The 19340-nt window shown below is 43.3% G+C and overlaps 1 protein-coding gene across 1 annotated transcript in view; it reads left to right on the top strand.

The window, feature by feature from the left end:
- The first annotated feature begins 8914 nt into the window (after positions 1-8914).
- The window catches only part of SLC35D1 (solute carrier family 35 member D1), a 52919-nt gene continuing 42493 nt past the window's right edge, over positions 8915-19340 (top strand). The window contains exons 1-7 of the mRNA XM_044749049.2: positions 8915-9464; positions 10076-10109; positions 10207-10293; positions 10977-11044; positions 12653-12724; positions 14152-14220; positions 16856-16958. Of these exons, the coding sequence (XP_044604984.1) occupies positions 9262-9464; positions 10076-10109; positions 10207-10293; positions 10977-11044; positions 12653-12724; positions 14152-14220; positions 16856-16958 (636 nt within the window). The 5' untranslated portion in view covers positions 8915-9261. The remainder of the gene's footprint in view (positions 9465-10075; positions 10110-10206; positions 10294-10976; positions 11045-12652; positions 12725-14151; positions 14221-16855; positions 16959-19340) is intronic.

Here is a 19340-nt window from a genome sequence, read left to right as displayed (position 1 = left end):
CACATGCCACAACTAGAAGGACCCACAACTAAAAATATGCAACTATGTACCGGGGGGCTTTGGGGAGAAAAAGGAAAAATAAAATCTTAAAATAAAAAGACTCATATGGTTGACTGGGCAAGGGTTTCAACCTATGCAGCCTCAGATCCCCCACCTGCATACCAGGGAAAACTTCTAATGATTTTTCCCCCAAGATTTTAGATGATCTTTCCAGGTTTAGATCTTTAAGATTCTACCTTCTTCTTCTTTACTGTTCAACTTTTAATCCAAACATGTTTATTGAGTACTTACTATGTGCCATCACTGTGCTAGCTCCTGGAACTGTAACAGTGACTAGAACAGACTTGGCTTACACCCTCATATAATTTGATGGAGAGGCTGAGTACTCGTCCAATGCTCCACCCTGGGAAAGCTCAGCTCTAGGGAAAGCATCAATCTAAGCAATAAGCTTGTATGGCTCTATTCTTAGGCTAACCCGCAGGGTACCAGGAGGGTGAGATGAGGCCTCCTCCCACTTCATGATTTCTCCTATGCAGCTATGTTGACTGCTTAGGAGAAACAGGGATCATATGCAAAAGATTTAATAATGGGCACAGTACAGGCATCGGCCAATCAAACTTCTGGCTGAAGCAAGATGTCACTCCTAGACTTACTGCTTTTGTTGCTGGTTTGTGGGGAGGTCTGGGGGATTCCAGAGCAGGAGCTGGGGTGACCATGGCAGTAGGTCAAATCTCAGAGGACCTGAGGAAGTTACTGTTTATCAGTGTTTATGGAAATATTCCTGTATTCTAACTACAGAGTGACCATACTGGTGTGCTGCTACTGAATATCAACCGTAAGTAGAATTGATGAGGCAATGTGAACACACCGCCATGTTATGCATCAACAACACTGGCCTTTCCAGAGTCTTTGGAAGACTGTGGTACCTCAACATTTCTTAGAGATGCCTGTTTGGATGTATATATGTATGTAAACCCTCCATTTTAACTTTAGTTTCCTCTTTTGACTCTATGCAAGTTTCTCTCCAGGACCTCCCTCTCCCGAGCCTTCTCATAGTTCCACCTACTTCTGAGTCCAAATAGGCCCATTACGTCCTTGCACTGACATGTTGTCTTAATATGTGGAGTGATTTAGGATCCGGACTACCTCATTTGGCTGAATGCGTTGTCCTTCCTTGGAAATAACTCTGATGATAGTTCTTTTCTGCCAAGTGTGGATAAGCCATATTATGCTTCTGTAATCCAAATTATCCAAAGGACTAGTCTATTTCTCCTCTCTCTCTCTCCCTTCCTTCTTCTCTTTTAACATATGTGTATTGTACGCTTACTTTATATAAGGCACTGTTCTAGGTACCAAGAATTCAGCTGTGAGCCAAAAACAGTCCTCCACTCTTATGGACATGGACCATGAAGCTAATGAAACTTAAGTTTCATGGTCCTCACTTGTATGAACTTTTTCTAACGCCTCAAAAGGGGCCCTAGAAATATATTCACCCAGTTTATTTACTTTATAAAATTTGCAGAAGTAAGATATGTTAGCTGCAACTGCTTAAGAATGCTGTCTCTTCCCACTCCAATTTTCCACCATCATACTTCCACTCCTATCAGATAACATCTGAGTGACAGAAGGTATTTTTGGAATCCCTCTAAGGAGGAATTGAGTTAGGAATATATCTGGTTTAGTAGGATGTATATAGAAGGTATGCAGTCACTTTTTTTTTCTTTTTATTTTATTTATTGGAGGAAGATTAGCCCTGAGCTAACTGCTGCCAATCCTCCCCTTTTTGCTGAGGAAGACTGGCCCTGAGCTAACATCCGTGCCCATCTTCCTCTCCTTTATATGTGGGACGCCTGCCACAGCATGGCTTGTCAAGCAGTGCCACATCTGCACCTGGGATCCGAACCGGCGAACCCTGGGCCGCCGAAGCAGAACTTGGGAACTTAACCGCTGCGCCACAGGGCCGGCCCTTAGCAGTCACTTCTGTATAAAGTTATTTAGTTGTTTCGGTGTGGGAATGGCTTCAAAGAATACTCCTACGGTCTACTGTGCTCCTTTATCTACCATGTGACCCAAAGTTACAGGTCCAAAGGACACATCATGAAAGAAAATGTGTCCACAGTGGCTGGTTCTGAAAGTTCGTGGCCTGATGAAGGGAAACAAGATCTGAAACATACAGAGTCTGAAGCCATCCATGAAACCTTCCTCCAATTATCAGACAAGTACAGTTATTAGCAGAGAATTTGGGTCTGATCAACACTTAGTCAAAACAGAAGTTCTCTCTTGTTGTCTCAATAATGTTTTTTCTGTTTTTATGGGAATCATGCCAAGTATAACTTAGAATTTCTGTGCTTGTAGGGCACATATTTGTAGCAGTACTACAGTGACTTTTTCTGGATGTGAGGATGAATGTTTTGTAAATCCCATTTATCAATAATCAAAACAAACTGGTCAAACCATGCTAGAAGAAAGACTGAATTATTTTTCCATTATCTATCAAAAATACATTACAAGATTATCACAGACAGAAGCAGTCAAAGAAATATTCAGCCAAAAATTAGCGAAAATTATAGAAATGACAGGCACTTAATAAAAATATTATCATATTAATATTCTGCTATTTGTCAGATTTTAAAAATTTCTTAGTTCTGATTTCTTAAGTAGATATCCATTTTCGTACCTCATTTTACATTCTTAATTTTGCATTTTTTTCTTAAAGAGGGCTCACAAAAGCTTCAGGTCTCATAAAACTTGGATCCACCTCTGCTGACAGAGCTAATATTTTGTTGGGAGGAGACAGAAAATAAACAGTCAAGAAGTGGCAAAGCAAAGAGGAAAGATAAGGTCGCGTTAGAGAAGAGAGGCTGGGAAGTTATGACATTTTAGATAGGTTGGTCAAAGAAGACACTTCAAACAAAACCCAGAACACAAACTAAGACTGTATTTGAATTTCACCAGTTTTTCCACAACGTCCTTGTTCTGTTCCAGCATCCAATTCAGGATACCACGTTGTATTTCTTCATCCTGTCTCCTAAACATCCTCGGATTTGTGATGGTTTTAAGTGTTTGCTTGTTTTTTATGATCTCGAGAGTTTTGGAGAGTGCTGGTCAAGTATTTTGTAGAAAGTCCTCAACTTGGGTTTGTCTGATGTTTTCTTATGGTTTGACTAGGGTTATGGGTTATGAAGGGTACCACAGAAGTGTCCTCCTGATTGCATCATATCGAGAGTTCATGTTAACAACATGACAATAACATCAAAAAGAATAAAATATTTAGTAATAAAGTTAACCTAGGAGGCAAAAGACATGTACACTGAAAACTGCAAAACATTACCGAAAGAAATTAAAGAAGACACAAATCCATGGAAGAGGATTGGAAGGCTTCATGTTGTTAAAATGGCCATCTTACAACGTGCATGCTACCCAAAGCAATCTACAGATTCAATGCAATCCCTATCAAAATCCCATGGCATTTTTTTCAGAAATAGAAAAAACAATTCTAAAATTCATGTAGAACCACAAAGGAGTCCGAATAGCCGAAGCGATCTTGAGAAAGAACGCTGGAGGCTTCACACTTCCTGACTTCAAAACGTATTACAAAGCTACAGTAATCAAAACAGTATGAGACTGACATAAAGACACATAGACCAATGGGACAGAATAGAGAGCCCAGAAATAAATCCGTGTGTATATGGTCAGATGATCTTCAACAGTGGTGCCAAGACTACACAATGCAGAAAGGATAGTCTCTTCAACAAATGGTGCTAGGAAAACTGGACATCCATATGCAAAAGAGTAAAACTAGTCCCTTATATTACGCCACATAGAAAAATCAACTCAAAATGGATTAAAGACTTAAATGTAAGTCCAGAAACTGTTAGATTCTTAGAAGAAAACAGAGGAGAAAAGCTTTATAACATTGGTCTTGGCAATGATTTCTTGGAGATGACACCAAAAGCACAGGCAACAGAAGCAAGAATAGACAAGTGGGACTTCATCAAACTAAAAGCTTCTGCACAGCAAAGGAAACAACCAACAGTGTGGAAAGGCAACCTGTGGAATGGGAGAAAATATTTGCAAAGCACATATCTGATAAAAGGTTAATATCCAAAATATGTAAGGAACTCCTACCACTCAATAGCAAAAAAACAAACAACCTGATTTAAATGGGCAAAGGACTTGAACAGACATTTCTACAAAGAAGATGTACAAATGGCTAGCAGGTATATGAAAAGATGCTCAACATCAGGGAAACGCAAATCAAAACCACAATGCGATATCTCCTCACACCTGTTAGGATGGTCATTGGAAAACAGAAAATAACAAATGTTGGTGAGGACGGGAGAAACTGGAACACTTGTGCACTGTTGGTGTGATTGTAAATTGGTGCAGCCACTATGGAAAACAGCAAGGAGATTCTTCAAAAAATTAAAAAAAGAACTCCCATATGACCCAGCAATTCCACTTGTGGGTATATATCCAAAAGAATCGAAAACAGGATTTCGAAGAGATATTTGCCCTCCTGTGTTCATTGCAGCATTATTCACAATAGCCAAGATATAGAAACAACCTAAGCGTCCTTCAGGAGATGAATGGATACAGAAAATGTGGGATACATGCATACAGTGGAATATCATTCAGCCTTTTAAAAGAAGGAAATCCTGTCATCTTTGACAAAACGGATGAAATTTGGACATTATGCCAAGTAAAATAAGCCAGTCACAGAAGGACAAATACTGCGTGATTCCACTCGCATGAGGTCTGTAAAGTAGACAACCTCAGAGAAGCAGAAGCAGAAGAGTGGTGCCGGGGGGCTGGAGAGAGAGGATGATGAGCTTCTGCTCAAAGGGTCTAGAGTTTTAGTCATGCAAGACGGAAAAGTTCTAGAGATCTGCTGTACAGCAACGTGCGGAGATAGTTAAACCTACTTTACCGTAGACTTAATTTGTTCAGAGGGTACATTTCATGTCACGTGTTTTTTAGTACAATAATAATAAGAATAAACTCGTTGCGAAACTTGGGTCACGTAGATTTTCTCCCAGAAGTCTTCTGGTTTTACACTTAAAACTGTGATCTACTTTGGGTTAATTTTTTTATAAGGTGCATGGTATGTGTTGAAATTCTTTTTTTTTTTTTTGCCCATGGACATCCAATTGTTCCAGCACTGTTTATTGAAAAGACTATCCTTTCTCCATTGAAATTGTGTACCTTTGCCAGAAATCAGTGCAAAGGTCCTGAGGTGTAGTGTGCTTTGAGTGTTCTAAGAAGAGCCAAGAGGCCACCATGGCTGAGTGGAGAGAGGTGGAGTGGAACGGGACGGAGGAAGGAATCACAAAAGGAACAAGAGGCCAGATCACGCAAGGCCTAAGGGCCACTGTAAGGTTTTGAATTTTATTCAGAGAAAGATGGGAAGTGATTGGACAGTTTTGAGCAGAGGCGTGATGTTTTTTAGGTCACTTCGGGTGCTTTGGGGAGAAAGGATCAATGGGGAAATCCAGTCTTTCCAATCTTATATAACTTTTTAAGATATGTTTTAATCTTTATTCAATTTATCAAACAATGTATAAATCCCCCATATATAATTCTGCAATTAATGTTACTGAGGTTAGGAAACAGGTCTGAGTACTAAAATACCTACAAGTACCTAAAAATCTAAATGCCTCTAATAAAAACCCTACTAGAGTGGGGGCGCCTAGCACAGCTTCATGGGCGCCTAAGGCAAAGGCTTGATTCCATCGGACTCGACAGCATTTTACAGAAGGTCCACAAATCATTACTGATGTTGAGAAATCCAACACAGTTCTTGGCCTGTCGGTGGTTGATCTGGACAAATACTTGTTAACAAGTAACACGATCATGCTGAGAAAAACAACAGTGGTTGCTTCGATCTGTACTTTTGGGAGATTTATGTTCATTTCATTTCAGGTCGACTTTCTGCAGGTCTGTCCCGGCATTTCCCACTCCGTGGGGTCATCCTGGAACTACTGTCTGGCCTCTTTCATTGGTCTCCATCGTCACCATCTGGCTTTATATAAGAAGGTGTCATTTTCATGCAATGCTAGTGGGAACAAAAACTGGCAGGAGCTCTTTGGGGATCAATTTGTCAATTCTATTAATCAAAAAAGACCCAAACGTAGCCTTTAATTAAGCAATTCTGCTCCTAGAAATTTATACGTGTACAAAGTTGAATGGACAAGAATAAAGCTGCATCGTTTATAAGCTGAAAGCTGGTAACGACGCACATGTTCCTAGGAAGGGTCACGTGAACGGTGATACATCCGCTGAGGGAATTCTCTGCAGCCATTAAAAAGAATGAGGTAGGGTTTGCATACTGCCACAGAAAGGCCTTCAAGACATAGTAAGCGAAAAGAGAAAGGCTGCATGATCATAACGGTAATTATTCTTCTTGCAAATACTTGTAAAGTGTGTACTATGTTCTAAGCACTTTACCCGTGTTAACTCATTACTTCTCAGCACCCCCGGGGAGGTGAGTACTGTTGTTATCTCCACTTCACAGATAAGGAAACTGAAGCAGAGGAATGTCAAGTAACTTGTCCAAGGGCACAAAACTTGTCAGTGTCAGAGTCAGTGTCTGGCTTGAGAATTGGTGTTGTTATCTGGTTCTTTCCATGGATGTTAAAAAATGTATCAAAATATATGTGCGTGTTCATGTATATGCATATGTATGCACGTGTGCATGGACGTATGTATTCGCACATGCACAGGAGGTAGCTCTAAGCACAGCCTCCCAACTGTTAGCAGTGCTTTCCCTAAGACTGGGTTGGGGAGGGCTGGCCCCGTGGCCGAGTGGTTAAGTTCGCGCGCTCCGCTGCAGGCGGCCCAGTGTTTCATTGGTTCGAATCCTGGGCGCGGACATGGCACTGCTCATCAGACCACGCTGAGGCAGCATCCCACATGCCACAACTAGAAGGACCCACAACGAAGAATAAACTACGTACTGGGGGGCTTTGGGGAGAAAAAGGAAAAAAATAAAATCTTTAAAAAAAAAAAGAGCGGGTTGGGGTGGGAGAGGAGGAGGGGAAGATATTGAGGTGATACAAGTCTTCTTTGCTTGTTCGCTTTTGTTATTAGGGATGTTATAATAATTTTTTTCACAAAGGATGTTTCTGAAATATAGTTTTCTAGTTATTTTTCTTCCACTGCTAGCACTTAAGGAAGAAATTAGGCCATTTTCTTCATTGTTAAAAAGGTGTACTGTTCATTGACTCATTCAGCAAAAATATCTAAACTGTGCTGGGTGTCCCCGCCTCTCCCGGTCCTCAGGGAGCTCACTGTCCACTGGAACAGATGACACATAAACATGTAATTCCAGAGCCTCTATAAAGGGGATGCACAAAGATGGGGTGGGAGGGGCACAAAGGAGAGATGTCAGTTTTGTGGAGGGCAGGGAGAGGTAGGTTGAAGGCAGGTGCCCAGGGAGGCGGGAGTGTTTTGCCTAAATACTGAAGGAAATGTGAGAGTTCTTTCGGGAGGGGAGCAAGAGAAAACATCCTAGATGGAGGGAATAATGGGAGCAAAGACAGAAGGAAAGACACAGGAACCACAGTGTTCTTCAGGAGAGGGCATAGTCAGCTTGAGCTGCAGCTTACGGATGGACATGCGAGCAGTGCCTCTTGAGACGGGGGCGGGAGCCACATCACCCAAAGCCCTGCGGGCCACATTACGAATTTCATCCTGTGGGCCAGTTTTTCCCAAGGAACATTCAAAGAGCACAGGTGTTCGCAGAATAAGTCAAAAGACACTGATGAAAAGATATAGATATAATGGAATATTATCCAGCCTTGAAAAGGAAGGAAATTCGGACACATGCTACGCATGGATGAACCTTGAAAACATCAGGCTAAATGAAATAAAGGTCAGACACAAAAGGATAAACATTATATGATTCTACTTATATGAGGAACCGAGAATAGTCAAATTCACAGAGACTAGAATGGAGGCTACTAGAGGATGGGGGGCGGGAGGGAGGAACAAGGAATTACTGTTTAGTGGTTATAATTTCAGTTTGAGACGATGAAAAAGCTCGGGAGATGGGTAGTGGTGAGAGTTGCACAACAATGTGAATGTACTTAATGCCACTGAATTGAGTGCTCAAAAGGTGTTAAAATGGTACATTTTATATTATGCATATTTTACCACAATTTAAAAGTACGGAAAAAAAGAAGTAAAGGGGATGCGGACAAAATATTTACAGAAATAATTCAAAGTTCTTTTTCTTTCCTGACATTAAAATTAGATGTCATTTCTTTGCTTAAGGTGATAGTAATGATTCATTTCTGTTACATAATAACGGCTACTGTTTACCGAAAACTAGCTCTGTGGTAGCTTTACACTCATAGAGATGAGGAAATACAGGCCCAGAGAGGTCAACTAAATGGCCAAGAGCGCATAGCTGGTGAGGGGGCCTTTCTAGGAATCCTAGAATTGGAACTTAGCTCCCAACACCTTGCTCTTTCACCAATCCCCAAGCTGCTTGATCATCTTTCTACTTTTTAGGATACGTCAACATTTTTCTTAAAAAATTCTCCCTTGATCTGCAAAGAAAGTATTGCTTGGCGTTCCTGGGTTCAGAAAGTGTAAGGAGCCTGGGCATCGCAGAATGAAATGTTCGTTGAGTGTTTACTTTTGACCCACATCTGATACTTTTGAAGGGCTTTGCCCCTCTGCAAGAGAGACCAAAAGAGCGCTCAAAATGAGTCTTAACGCACACACCGTCTTATCTGCTCAGCCTGCCACCTGTCACCGCGCGCTCGGGGGTCTGTCCTGCGCTTGCGGGAGTTGTCTGGAGAATACGGCTTCCAGCCCCCAGCCCCGCAGCCCGGCGGCCGCCGGGGACCCCGCGCGGCCCGTGCGCAGGCGCTCTGCGGCGCCGTGGCTCCGCGCCGCTCCGCCGCCCCGAGCGCGCCCTCCCCGGCCGCTGCCCCGCGGCCTGCCCGCTCCGCCCCGCACCGGGGGGCGCGCCGCCCCGCTGCCGCCCTCGCCCCCGGCCCGGCCGGGCGGGCGCCGTCCCGCCCCCTGACCCCGCGGTGCACCCCGCCCGAGCAAAGTCCCCGGGGCGTGAACCCTGGCGCTCCGACTCCGGGGCGGGGACGGGCGGGGACCGGCGGCGGCCGTGCGGGTTCGGGCGGCCAGCGTGCAGTCGGCCCAGTGCAGCGGCCCCGCGCGTCCCCCGCAGCGCCGCCGCCGCCCGCGCCCCCCGCCGGCCCGCCGCCCCTCGCCGCCGCCGCCGCCGCCGCCGCAGCCATGGCGGAAGTCCACAGACGTCAGCATGCCCGGGTGAAAGGAGAAGCCCCCGCGCGGCCCTCCGCGCGCCGACATGAGGAGGCGCTGGGCATGGCGCCGGCCGAGCCGCTGACCGTGCTGCTGAAGCTGCTGGCCGCCGCCTTCTACGGCGTGAGCTCCTTCCTCATCGTCGTGGTCAACAAGAGCGTGCTCACCAGCTACAGGTAGGCCGCGGCGGCGGGCGGCGGGCGGCGGGCGCGGGCGGGGCGAGCGCCCGGACTTCGGCCGCGGAGCTGGGGCGGGACGGAGTTGGCGGCGGGGCCGGGGGCGCGGGCGGGCGCGGGGCGTGCGCGCGGAGCGGGCCCTGGGCGGCGGGGCGCGGGTGCGGGGCGCGCTGAGCCCCGTGCGCGCCGGGCGGGGCGGGCAGGGGCGGGCGCCTCCGGCTCCGCACCCCGGGCCGGGGCTGGCCTCCGGGGCCGGCGAGTGCCGCAGCCCCCGTGGGAGGGGTCCGCCGCTGTCACTGGGACCCCGATTAGAGGGGGGAAACCGTTAGAGCAACCTTTGCCTTTACTTCTTGAAAGATCCGTTGCAGGCAGCCAGCTGCAGCCGCGGGATCGCACCGGATGAGACAAGTGGGCGCCCGAGGCTGCAAAATCAGAAGGGTTGCCTGGCCCCGGCGGGGACTTTTCTCCCCCGTTTCCCTTTGGATAAGGGGCAGATAGTGTGTTTTGTATCAGAATGCGCTTTAAGGTTGTCGATGTGCAGATTGAATTCACAGAGCTGCGTTGGGGTTTTTCTGACCCTCTGTTTTTTTTTCTCTCTCCCGTTTCTGTAGGTTTCCCTCCTCCCTGTGTGTTGGACTTGGCCAGGTTAGTTGGAATCTTCAGCATTACGTGGTTTGTGTCGTTAGAACTTGTGTGTGTGTCTTTCTGTGTAGAACAGTGCATCTGTGTGCTCTGTTTACAGATGGTGGCCACAGTGGCAGTCCTCTGGGTGGGAAAGGCGCTCAGAGTGGTCAAGTTTCCTGACCTTGATAGAAATGTACCTCGAAAGGTAAAAAAAATTAAAGTAATACTTTATTTTCTGAAAAGAAGTCACTATGTATATTTTTTTGCATATTTAAAAATTGCAGCCTTGAAATCGCCCAATCCAGAGTGGGTATAATGAGGGTGAAGAGTAAAAGTAGTAACGTGTATTTAAAAAAAAGTCTCACAATCTCTTTAAAGTTAAGGAAAAAAGCCCCTACAAATCTTGTGTTCTGTTTTAATTAATGAACACTTGTTGGGAGTACGACGGTTTTGCATCTTCTGCATCTGTCTAATTTGGCTGGTGTAGGCTGCATTCATTCACTGTTCTGGGGGTTTATCTTCTTCTTCTGTCTGCCTCTGCTTGTCTCTGCGTGAGGATGAAATGCCTTTCCTTTTGCTGGTGGGCTAATGTGTTGTCATGTTTTAAAGCAAAGGATGCTTCTGTGCCCTATGGTTGGATCATACTCATATTTCTGTTTCTTTTCCCCTTGTCCATTCTTTCCTCTCTCGTTCTACTGTAGTAGTGCTGTTTATCCAGGAATAATGTTGTGTGGGTGCTTCATGGGGACCACAATTGTGTATGAGAACTAACCTTATGTTTTAAGTGGAAAGAATTTGATCATATAAACAAAACTGTTTCTGTTTGACAGGACCTTGTTTTAGCTATCTTTATTATTGAGTTTTGTTATCCCTTTTTAAATTTTCTAGACGTTTCCACTACCTCTACTATATTTTGGGAACCAAATCACGGGACTGTTCAGCACAAAGAAACTGAAGTATGGATAACTTTATTTTACTAGTGAGGTTAATATAATGTATTCCTAAAATTGTAATTGAATGTTAAATATTTAACACGTTGTTATTGATTCTGGAAAAAAATGAAAGGACTGGAAAGTTTCTGTTATTAAATAATGAAGATCACACCAAAGGCTTCTGTTTAAGTTCTTTAAGTTTGAAGAGAAAGAGGAGTTTTTGTTTGTTTTGGGGTTTTTTCACTCACTTTGATGATGGAAGTCTTAAAATGTTATAAAATCTGTGCTGGGAGATTTTCATTATTTTTCCAGACCTGCAATAGTGGAGGATGTATGCTCGGCTTTTGGGATTTCAATTCTTTGGCACACTTCATAAATATTATATTTTAGGCAAATTCCTCAAGCCAAATAAGAGGATGGATATGAGAAGTTTGCTGGTTTTTCTTTTACCTTGAGGTAGTTAAAATAATATTAGATGGAGCCCTAATTCAAGTATGATTAATACTTTCCCCGGGCCGGATAACTGCAGAGGCGGCATAGTCGCTTTTAGAAAGAGGCAGTAGTTCTCTAGCCCGTGACAGCACTGTCTTGTTATCCTCTAACCTCCCAGTTCTTGACTTCTCCACTTAAGGAGTGGAGTATATATTGGGTGTCTGTGATATTAAAATTATACACATAGGGAAACTACTTAACAGAAACCCATGGCTTCACCCCTTGCATATGAGCTAAGCCCCTGCTATATTGGATGATTGTAAAACAGAAGGAGGAGCTCTCTAAGGATCAGAGGCAGAGAGATTTTCATTTCCTCTTTCTTCAGACCCCAGAAACCTGAGTGAATGGCCACGGTGAATCTCTGGGGAGGGTGTCCTGGAGGTCAGATTTATCATGGGTGGGGGCATCCTTTTCCATCTCATTACCCGGTCGGAAGGAAATGCAGGCCTGCTGCGAAGTGCTGCTTGTCTGGAGTTCGCTCTTTTTCATACTTTGTCATCCATCCGTCCATCCATCCATCCGTTCACACCCTATCTCTGATTCCCAGTATAAGGCACTTCGGAGTGAGATGAGATTTATTCACAAATGACTGTATGGCAAGAGGCTGTCTGTTGGATTAGTGCAAGCAAAATGCTCTGAAACTTTAGAGGAAGACAAAATTACTTCCACAAAAGGACAACCAAGGGATGTTTCTTGGGGGAGATTATCGTAGATGTGGTTTGGAGGGTTGAGGGCTGGAAAGGGAGGTGAGTCTAGGAAAGAAAGGAGGAAGACGTCTTATTCTCTTAAAGACTAGCAAGGTTACTGTTCAGGGTGTTTACCTGACACGCAGACTAAAATTGAAAAGTTGCTCTTAGTAGTCTTTGATAATAAATGTGTGATCTCTACCATTTTATAGTTAGTTTGGTGTCCTCATCTCTAGTAGTTTTATAAAAGCAACCCCATCAGGCTTTCAAATAAGAATTATTTGTAGAGAGAAATAAAGGTTTAATTTAATCACAGTTTAATCAGCATGGAATTTCCGTAATGGAAGGAAGAGATTAGCATTATTTTAAAATACTAGTTTGGAGAAACTTAGTTTAAAAAAAATAAAATGTTAAACTTTGTTTCACCCAATTACCTGTTTCTCTTTTTTTGCAGCTTGCCAATGTTTACAGTTCTGAGAAGGTTCTCCATCCTGTTTACAATGTTTGCTGAAGGAGTTTTACTCAAGTGAGCTAAATTTCTAATATATCCAGTCTTTAACCAACTTTAGTCACTTTGAAAAGCTGCCCAGCATACATGAGATATTAAAATTATTTGTCTTGTTTCTACTTTATCTTTTGAGACGTTTAGGCGACTTTCTTCCTTTGCTGTAGGAATTGATAGTTTATGGGAGCAGTAATTGGGAATGTTACGAAGGAAACCTGTCTGAACGTAAGATGTACTTTCCAGAATTCGTATACCTACTGCTGCCGCTGGGTGCAGCCGGGTCAGAAGCACCAGCATAGGTTTTCAATAGTGTTCACGTCTTGGCTGCTTTTATCACGAACATGTGAGACCCTTTTCTACTTAAAGAAATTCTGATTTGAAAAGTTCAAATGCATTAATAATCACAAATGAGAAGAATAAGAAAAAAATGAGTATGCTTATTTATATAACAAAATAAGTTTTTGCTTCATCAAAGGGGTTCTTTTTTTCTTTAATTGAGTTATTGATAGGTTACAATCTTGTGAAATTTCAGTTGTACATTAATGTTTGTCATTCGTGTTGTAGGTGCACCACTTCACCCTTTGTGCCCACCCCCCACCCCACCTTTCCCCTGGTATCCACTAAACTGTTCTTAGTCCATAATTTTAAATTCCTCATATGAGTGGAGTCATACACAGATTATCTTTCTCTCGCTGGCTTATTTCACTTAACGTAATTCTCTCAAGGTCCATCCATGTTATTGCAAATGGAATGATTTTGTTCTGTTTTGCAGCTGAGTAGTATTCCATTGTATATATGTACCACATCTTCTTTATCCATTCGTCTGTTGATGGGCACTTAGGTTGCTTCCATGTCTTGGCTATTGTCAACAGTGCTGCAGTAAACATTGGGGTGCATAGGACTTTTGGGATTGCTGACTTCAAGCTCTTTGGATAAATACCCAGTAGTGGGATGGCTGGATCGTATGGTAGTTCTATTTTTAGTTTTTTGAGGAATCTCCATACTGTTTTCCATAGTGGCTGCACCAGTTTGTATTCCCACCAGCAGTGTATGAGGGTTCCTTTTTCTCCGCAACCTCTCCAACATTTGTTGCTATTAGTTTTAGATATTTTGTCATTCTAACGGGTGTAAGGTGATATCTTAGTGTAGTTTTGATTTGCATTTCCCTGATGATCAGCGATGATGAGCATCTTTTCATGTGCCTATTGGCCATCCGTATATCTTCTTTGGAGAAATGTCTGTTCATGTCTCCAGCTCAAAGGGGTTCTTTTAAACATCCAATCTCTTGGAAACGTTTTTCCAGTTCCTTCTAAACATTATCCATTCCTCGGAAACATGATTGTTTATAGGTTTATTAAAGAAAACATCATATGTTTTTTGCTTGTGTTCTAAAGTGAGTCTGTGAATAACTGAAGTCACATTTATATATTAATTGTTTTATTTTGTAGGAAGACTTTTTCTTGGGGTATCAAGATGACTGTATTTGCAATGATTATTGGAGCTTTCGTAGCTGCCAGGTAAGATGTGGGCCTGTGTAAAACCTATGAGAGCACATTAGAAAGTATCAATAGTTATTCATAATAAATGACCAATTACCAATAAAGAGAATTTTTTATAGGCTGGATAAGAATCATGTCTTGAAAAGCATCCAAAAGGCTCTTCAAAAAGCTAAATCTTGGGGGCCAGCCCAGTGGCCGAGTGGTTAAAGTTCTGCATGCTCTGCTTTGGTGGCCTGGGTTCATGGTTTTGCATCCTGGGTGTGGACCTACTCTGCTCATCAGCCATGCTTTGGAGGCATTGCACATACAAAGTAGAGGAAGATTGGCACAGATGTTAGCTCAGGGCTAATCTTCCTCAAGTGAAAAAAGAGGAGGATTAGCAACAGATGTTAGGGTGAATCTTCCTCACCAAAAAAAAAAAAGACTACATCTTTTTGGTTGTATTAAGAGCAAGCCAGGCAAAATGAGATTATTAGTATTTTTAAAAGTTAAATTCATGTAATTTAGCGTTTATTTTACCATCTTCTGCTTATTGGGCACATACCATGTGCCATACAATATGTTCAGCATTTTACACATATTTATGTATTCTTCACAACAACTCTGAAAGATATGGGTATAGTTTTCCTATTTTATAGTTGAGGAAACTAAAACCTAAGTTCAAAGACTTTCTCAAGGTCACACAGCCAGCACACCGCAGAGCTGGAATTTGAACCTATGCCTGCCTCCAGAGCCTGCACTTTCATAGCTCTCGGGGCATTCTTTTACTTTGCATGCTGGTAAAGAAAATAGTGTCTCATAAAAGGCAAATGACCAGGAATTATTTGCCTTGGGGAATAGTAAATAATAGAATTGCTTTATTTGGCCTCACTTAAGATATATCACAAAAGCCATAACTTAGATATTCTATTAAATTATTAAAGCTTTTTCCATTGTTCTTACGTTTTAGTTTTAAAATGAGTGGAGAAAATGTATACCCAAAGACTGAGAAAGTTAAAATGATGGCCCAGAAGCCTTCTCCAACATTTTGCTTTTCCCAGGGCCTGCATATGTGGGTTCGCTAATGCCACAAACTCTGTGGGACGTGTATTTTCCGTCTGGGAGTTCAGTGTGCTATTGGATTGGCTCATTCATCATATCCCTGTGGTGTAGGTGGGGGGAAAGTATTATAAGTCAAGTCCTCTTCCACCCTAAATCTCCAAGTGAAATTTTGTTCCTAAAAACAGAGGCTAGAACAGTTGGTTACTAGAGTTTTGTCGTGTAGCTGACTGAATCTGTCTAGGCAGCACTGCTTCCTTGGAGGAAAATTCTACCCGAGGCCCCTCCCTTTCTTTTTAGAGCTGCCCTGCTTGTCTTTGAAGCATTTCCTTGAAGCTGGTGGGATACAAAATTGGGGCAAACAACAGGAGTTCCTCAGGGCTAACTGGCCTGCAGAGAGTTTCTGAGGAGGAATGCTCTCTGGACCAGCCTTGTCTCAATGAGAACCTTTTGCTTCCGAAAGAGACTGGGAGGAAGGGAGTCTGAAGTTAGAGGGACCTCAGGCTGCTTGGAAGAGCAGGTGTGCGTTAGTTAGGCTGTTTCTGCCTCAAATGGCAGTGGCTTGAAGCGCCTCAGAAGCCTCGTTCCATGTGGTAGTTTAGCTACAAATGTGTAGTGTCTTTGTAAAATGACAGAATGTGAGGCCGCTATTTTAGCTAGGGTGCTAAAGTATGCTGAGGGCTTACTTTACTGAGATTTTCATTTATTCTGTTCAACTTACTAAGTTCTTATCGTGTGCTTGGTGTTCCACTAAATACTAGAAAACTTCAGTTTCCCTAATCCTGCCAGTTATACCTCATATGCAATTATTTAAGTATTTGAGTTCATGCTGTGTGCTTCGACACTGTTGTAGCTTCATCTTGATTAGGACTAACCGTGATCCACACTTCAGAAATGCCACCCAGGGGGCCAGCCCGGTGGCACAGCAGTTAAATTCACACATTCCGCTTCGGCGACCTGGGGTTCCCCAGTTCGGATCCCGGGTGTGGACATGGCACCACTTGGCAAGCCATGCTGTGGTAGGCGTCCCACACATAAAGTAGAGGAAGATGGGCACGGATGTGAGCTCAGGGCCAGCCTTCCTCAGTAAAAAGAGGAGGATTGGCAGCAGTTAGCTCAGGGCTCATCTTCCTCAAAAAAAAAAAAAAAAAAAGAAATGCTACCCAGTGGCCCAACCACCTTTGCAAGGTAGTCCTACCTGTTATGTGACCCTTGGGAAAATCACGTTAACAACTTTGTCTTTCAGTTTCTTTGTCTGTGAAATTGACCTCTGATGCCTTCTGCCTGCTTCAGGTGGATTGTAATGGTGAATTTGGTTGCTGCTTGTTGTTTGCTGACTCAATTTAGAGCAGTGTGCTATTAGCTGACATGATTGGTTATTGCTAATTTTTGTGTTTAAATGCTAGTGCTCTCATTTCTGAATACTCCCTTATTAAGTATGAAATTGCACACTGTAACCAGGAATCAAGAAATACCAGCAGCTGATAAAATGCCTGATGTTCACTTACCTAGATAACAATATGTTCTTGCAAATATTGTAGTTCAGACCTATCTAAAATTAAATGCACGTCCATTAAATGTAACTTGTTATTAAAGTGTTCCTTATGTTTTGCAGCTCTGACTTGGCATTTGATCTGGAAGGATATGTTTTTATTCTGATAAACGATGTCCTGACAGCAGCAAATGGTGCATACGTAAAGCAAAAATTAGATTCAAAAGTAGGTAGCAATTTAAAGCTTCTTTAAGACATGGTTACTGATGTTAGGAATGGTAATATCAAGTCATCGGGGGAAAGTGAGGAATAAAGAAAAATACTTAGAAGGGATGGGAAAGACGGGATCTCTGAGGGTAGAATGCCTGTAATTTGATGCTCATGTAAGAAACTTTATTTTTCAATTAATGAATTAGCAATTGGATTTAACTCTTGGCTTTTCTGGAAGGCATTGGGTGAATGTTGACTTTGAGTGAGATAGGGGTGTTAGTAACGAGTGCTCTTGAGAGAAAAGTGTCATGATGTTCATGGCTGTGTTCTACAGGACTTGGTGAGGGGCCTGGGCAAGAGAGAGATAACTGGAAGCTCTCGAGCCGATTGAGGAGAAGTGGGTGTTGGAAGGGGCACAGAACAAGATGGACTGCATATTTGTCCTACAAGCAGGGAGCACTGGGGTCGCTGTCTCTCTCGGGGCAACGCCAGTTCCCCGGCCTCCATCTCTTAGGCATGAGCTCTGTGTGCGCAGCTACTTTCCCTCAACCTGCAGTGTGCTCACAAAGGCTTTCCAGATAGCTTTTGTTTGCTTGCGATATGCTTTGAATATAGACACACTCAGTTTTAGTTTTAGATCAAGCCAGGCCACCAGAAAGCTTGAGTACCTGAGCCACATTGCTCTTGCTGCATTGTGGTGTGAGCATATGTCGTTGTCACAAGAAGCTCTGTGGCGCTCAGCTCTGATATCATCAGGTCGTTGTAGAAGGAGTTGTTCTTTCTCTCATCCTGTGTCCTATATAAGGACCCACATGAGATATTTATCGTAGATGGCACCATAGTTTTTCCTGAGCAGCTGGTGTGTTTTTAATCTCTTCTTTAAGTCTTGTAACTGACCATGGCTTTATCTCATTTTCCTGCTCATGTTTTCCCTTCAGTCAGATAACCTGTTGGCTTGGTTTTTGGTGTGCTCTGTTGTATGTACAGTATTTCTGAAACTCAGGGCCTTTCTTGGAGCTCAGATCATCCCCTCCCTACTCAACAGTAGTGTTGGTATCGAGTTTGTATCGTCTCGGTGGGGGCTTTGCCCTCTCCTGAAAGAACCGTACCATGCATGGCCATCCCGGGAGCTTTCCTTATTCTCAGAGAATCTTTATTTTGAATATCCTTGAAGAGCTGGGGTCAGTGTAGATCTGGTTCCAACAAATTTTCTTTAAATATGCCTTTCATGTCTTTTTCTCCATTTATTTGCCTTGCTGGCTCTCTAAGATAATTGCATTTTAGTGGAAGCTACTATTAAAACATTTCATCTTTTTGAAATAGAGGAAAGGGAGCAGTTAGAGGCTTAGTTCTACTCTGTTTTTTCCTTCAGCCCATTTGCTGCTTTGGAAAATAGGTATGAATAGTAACATTTCGTTTGTCAGGCAGCCTCGGTTATCTAAACAGTGCTGTCCAATAGAAGTTTCTCTGATGATGGAAATTTTCTGTGTCTCTGCTGCCATTAACAGCAGCCGCTAGCCCCACGTGGCTGTCGAGCACTTGATAAGAGACTGGCACGACTGAGGAGCTGAATCAGCAGTTTAATGTAATTAGGTGGAGCAGCCGAGGGCTAGTGGCCGCTGCGTTGGACCGCACATTCTAGGGCGCATCCTAGAACCTGGAAGAAAGCAGAGAGAGTTTCTGAGTATTTTATTCCCGGGAGAGCTCCATAGTTCCTCACTCAGAAGTAACTTAAGACTGACTCGTATAGGAACTTTTGAGCATATTGATCTGCTTTTCATAGTTTATGGATTGGGAGCAACACATTGGAAGCTGGAATTCTGTTTAGAGGCACAGAGGCACAGTAGTCTGAAAGGTCAGCCAACAACAGGTCAGAAATAAACAGGGCACTGTAGAAGTCCAACGGAAGGGCTCAAAAATGATTCAGGGGCCATTAGACGGTGTTGAGGGCAGCACCATAGAAGAACACGGTGCAGGAACACAGGTTTGTGTCGATGCCTAACCTAAGTTTTATCCATGTACTCAGTGTAAGAAGGCAGGGAAAAAGGTACTCAAAACAAGTTAAAATGTGAAAAGAAAAACAACAGTTTGGCATTTAAGTTTTTGCTGTTTGTCGGGTGTGTGTGTGTGTGTGTGTGTGGACATCCTCTCCTTCCTGGATAACACCCTTGTCTCTGGCTGACTGGGCACCTGTTGTTAAAGGCTGTTTTGTCCTGGTCTGGCTTTTTTCTTGCTGCCCTAGGGATGAGGCACACTTTCACTGATGCTTGTGGTGGCCGGAAGCCATCGGTTATTTGGTTTATCTAAGAGGCAGTGTGGCCATACCGAGACGCATTTAGTAAAGCCGGAGTTTTAGTGCATACATAGTTTCAGGACTGCTCATAATCATCGTCCTTTC

Source organism: Equus asinus, chromosome 16, assembly GCF_041296235.1.
Source record: "Equus asinus isolate D_3611 breed Donkey chromosome 16, EquAss-T2T_v2, whole genome shotgun sequence".
NCBI classification, from domain to species: domain Eukaryota; kingdom Metazoa; phylum Chordata; class Mammalia; order Perissodactyla; family Equidae; genus Equus; species Equus asinus.
Note: the sequence above shows the minus strand (reverse complement) of the source record. Positions and strands in the feature narration are given on the sequence as shown.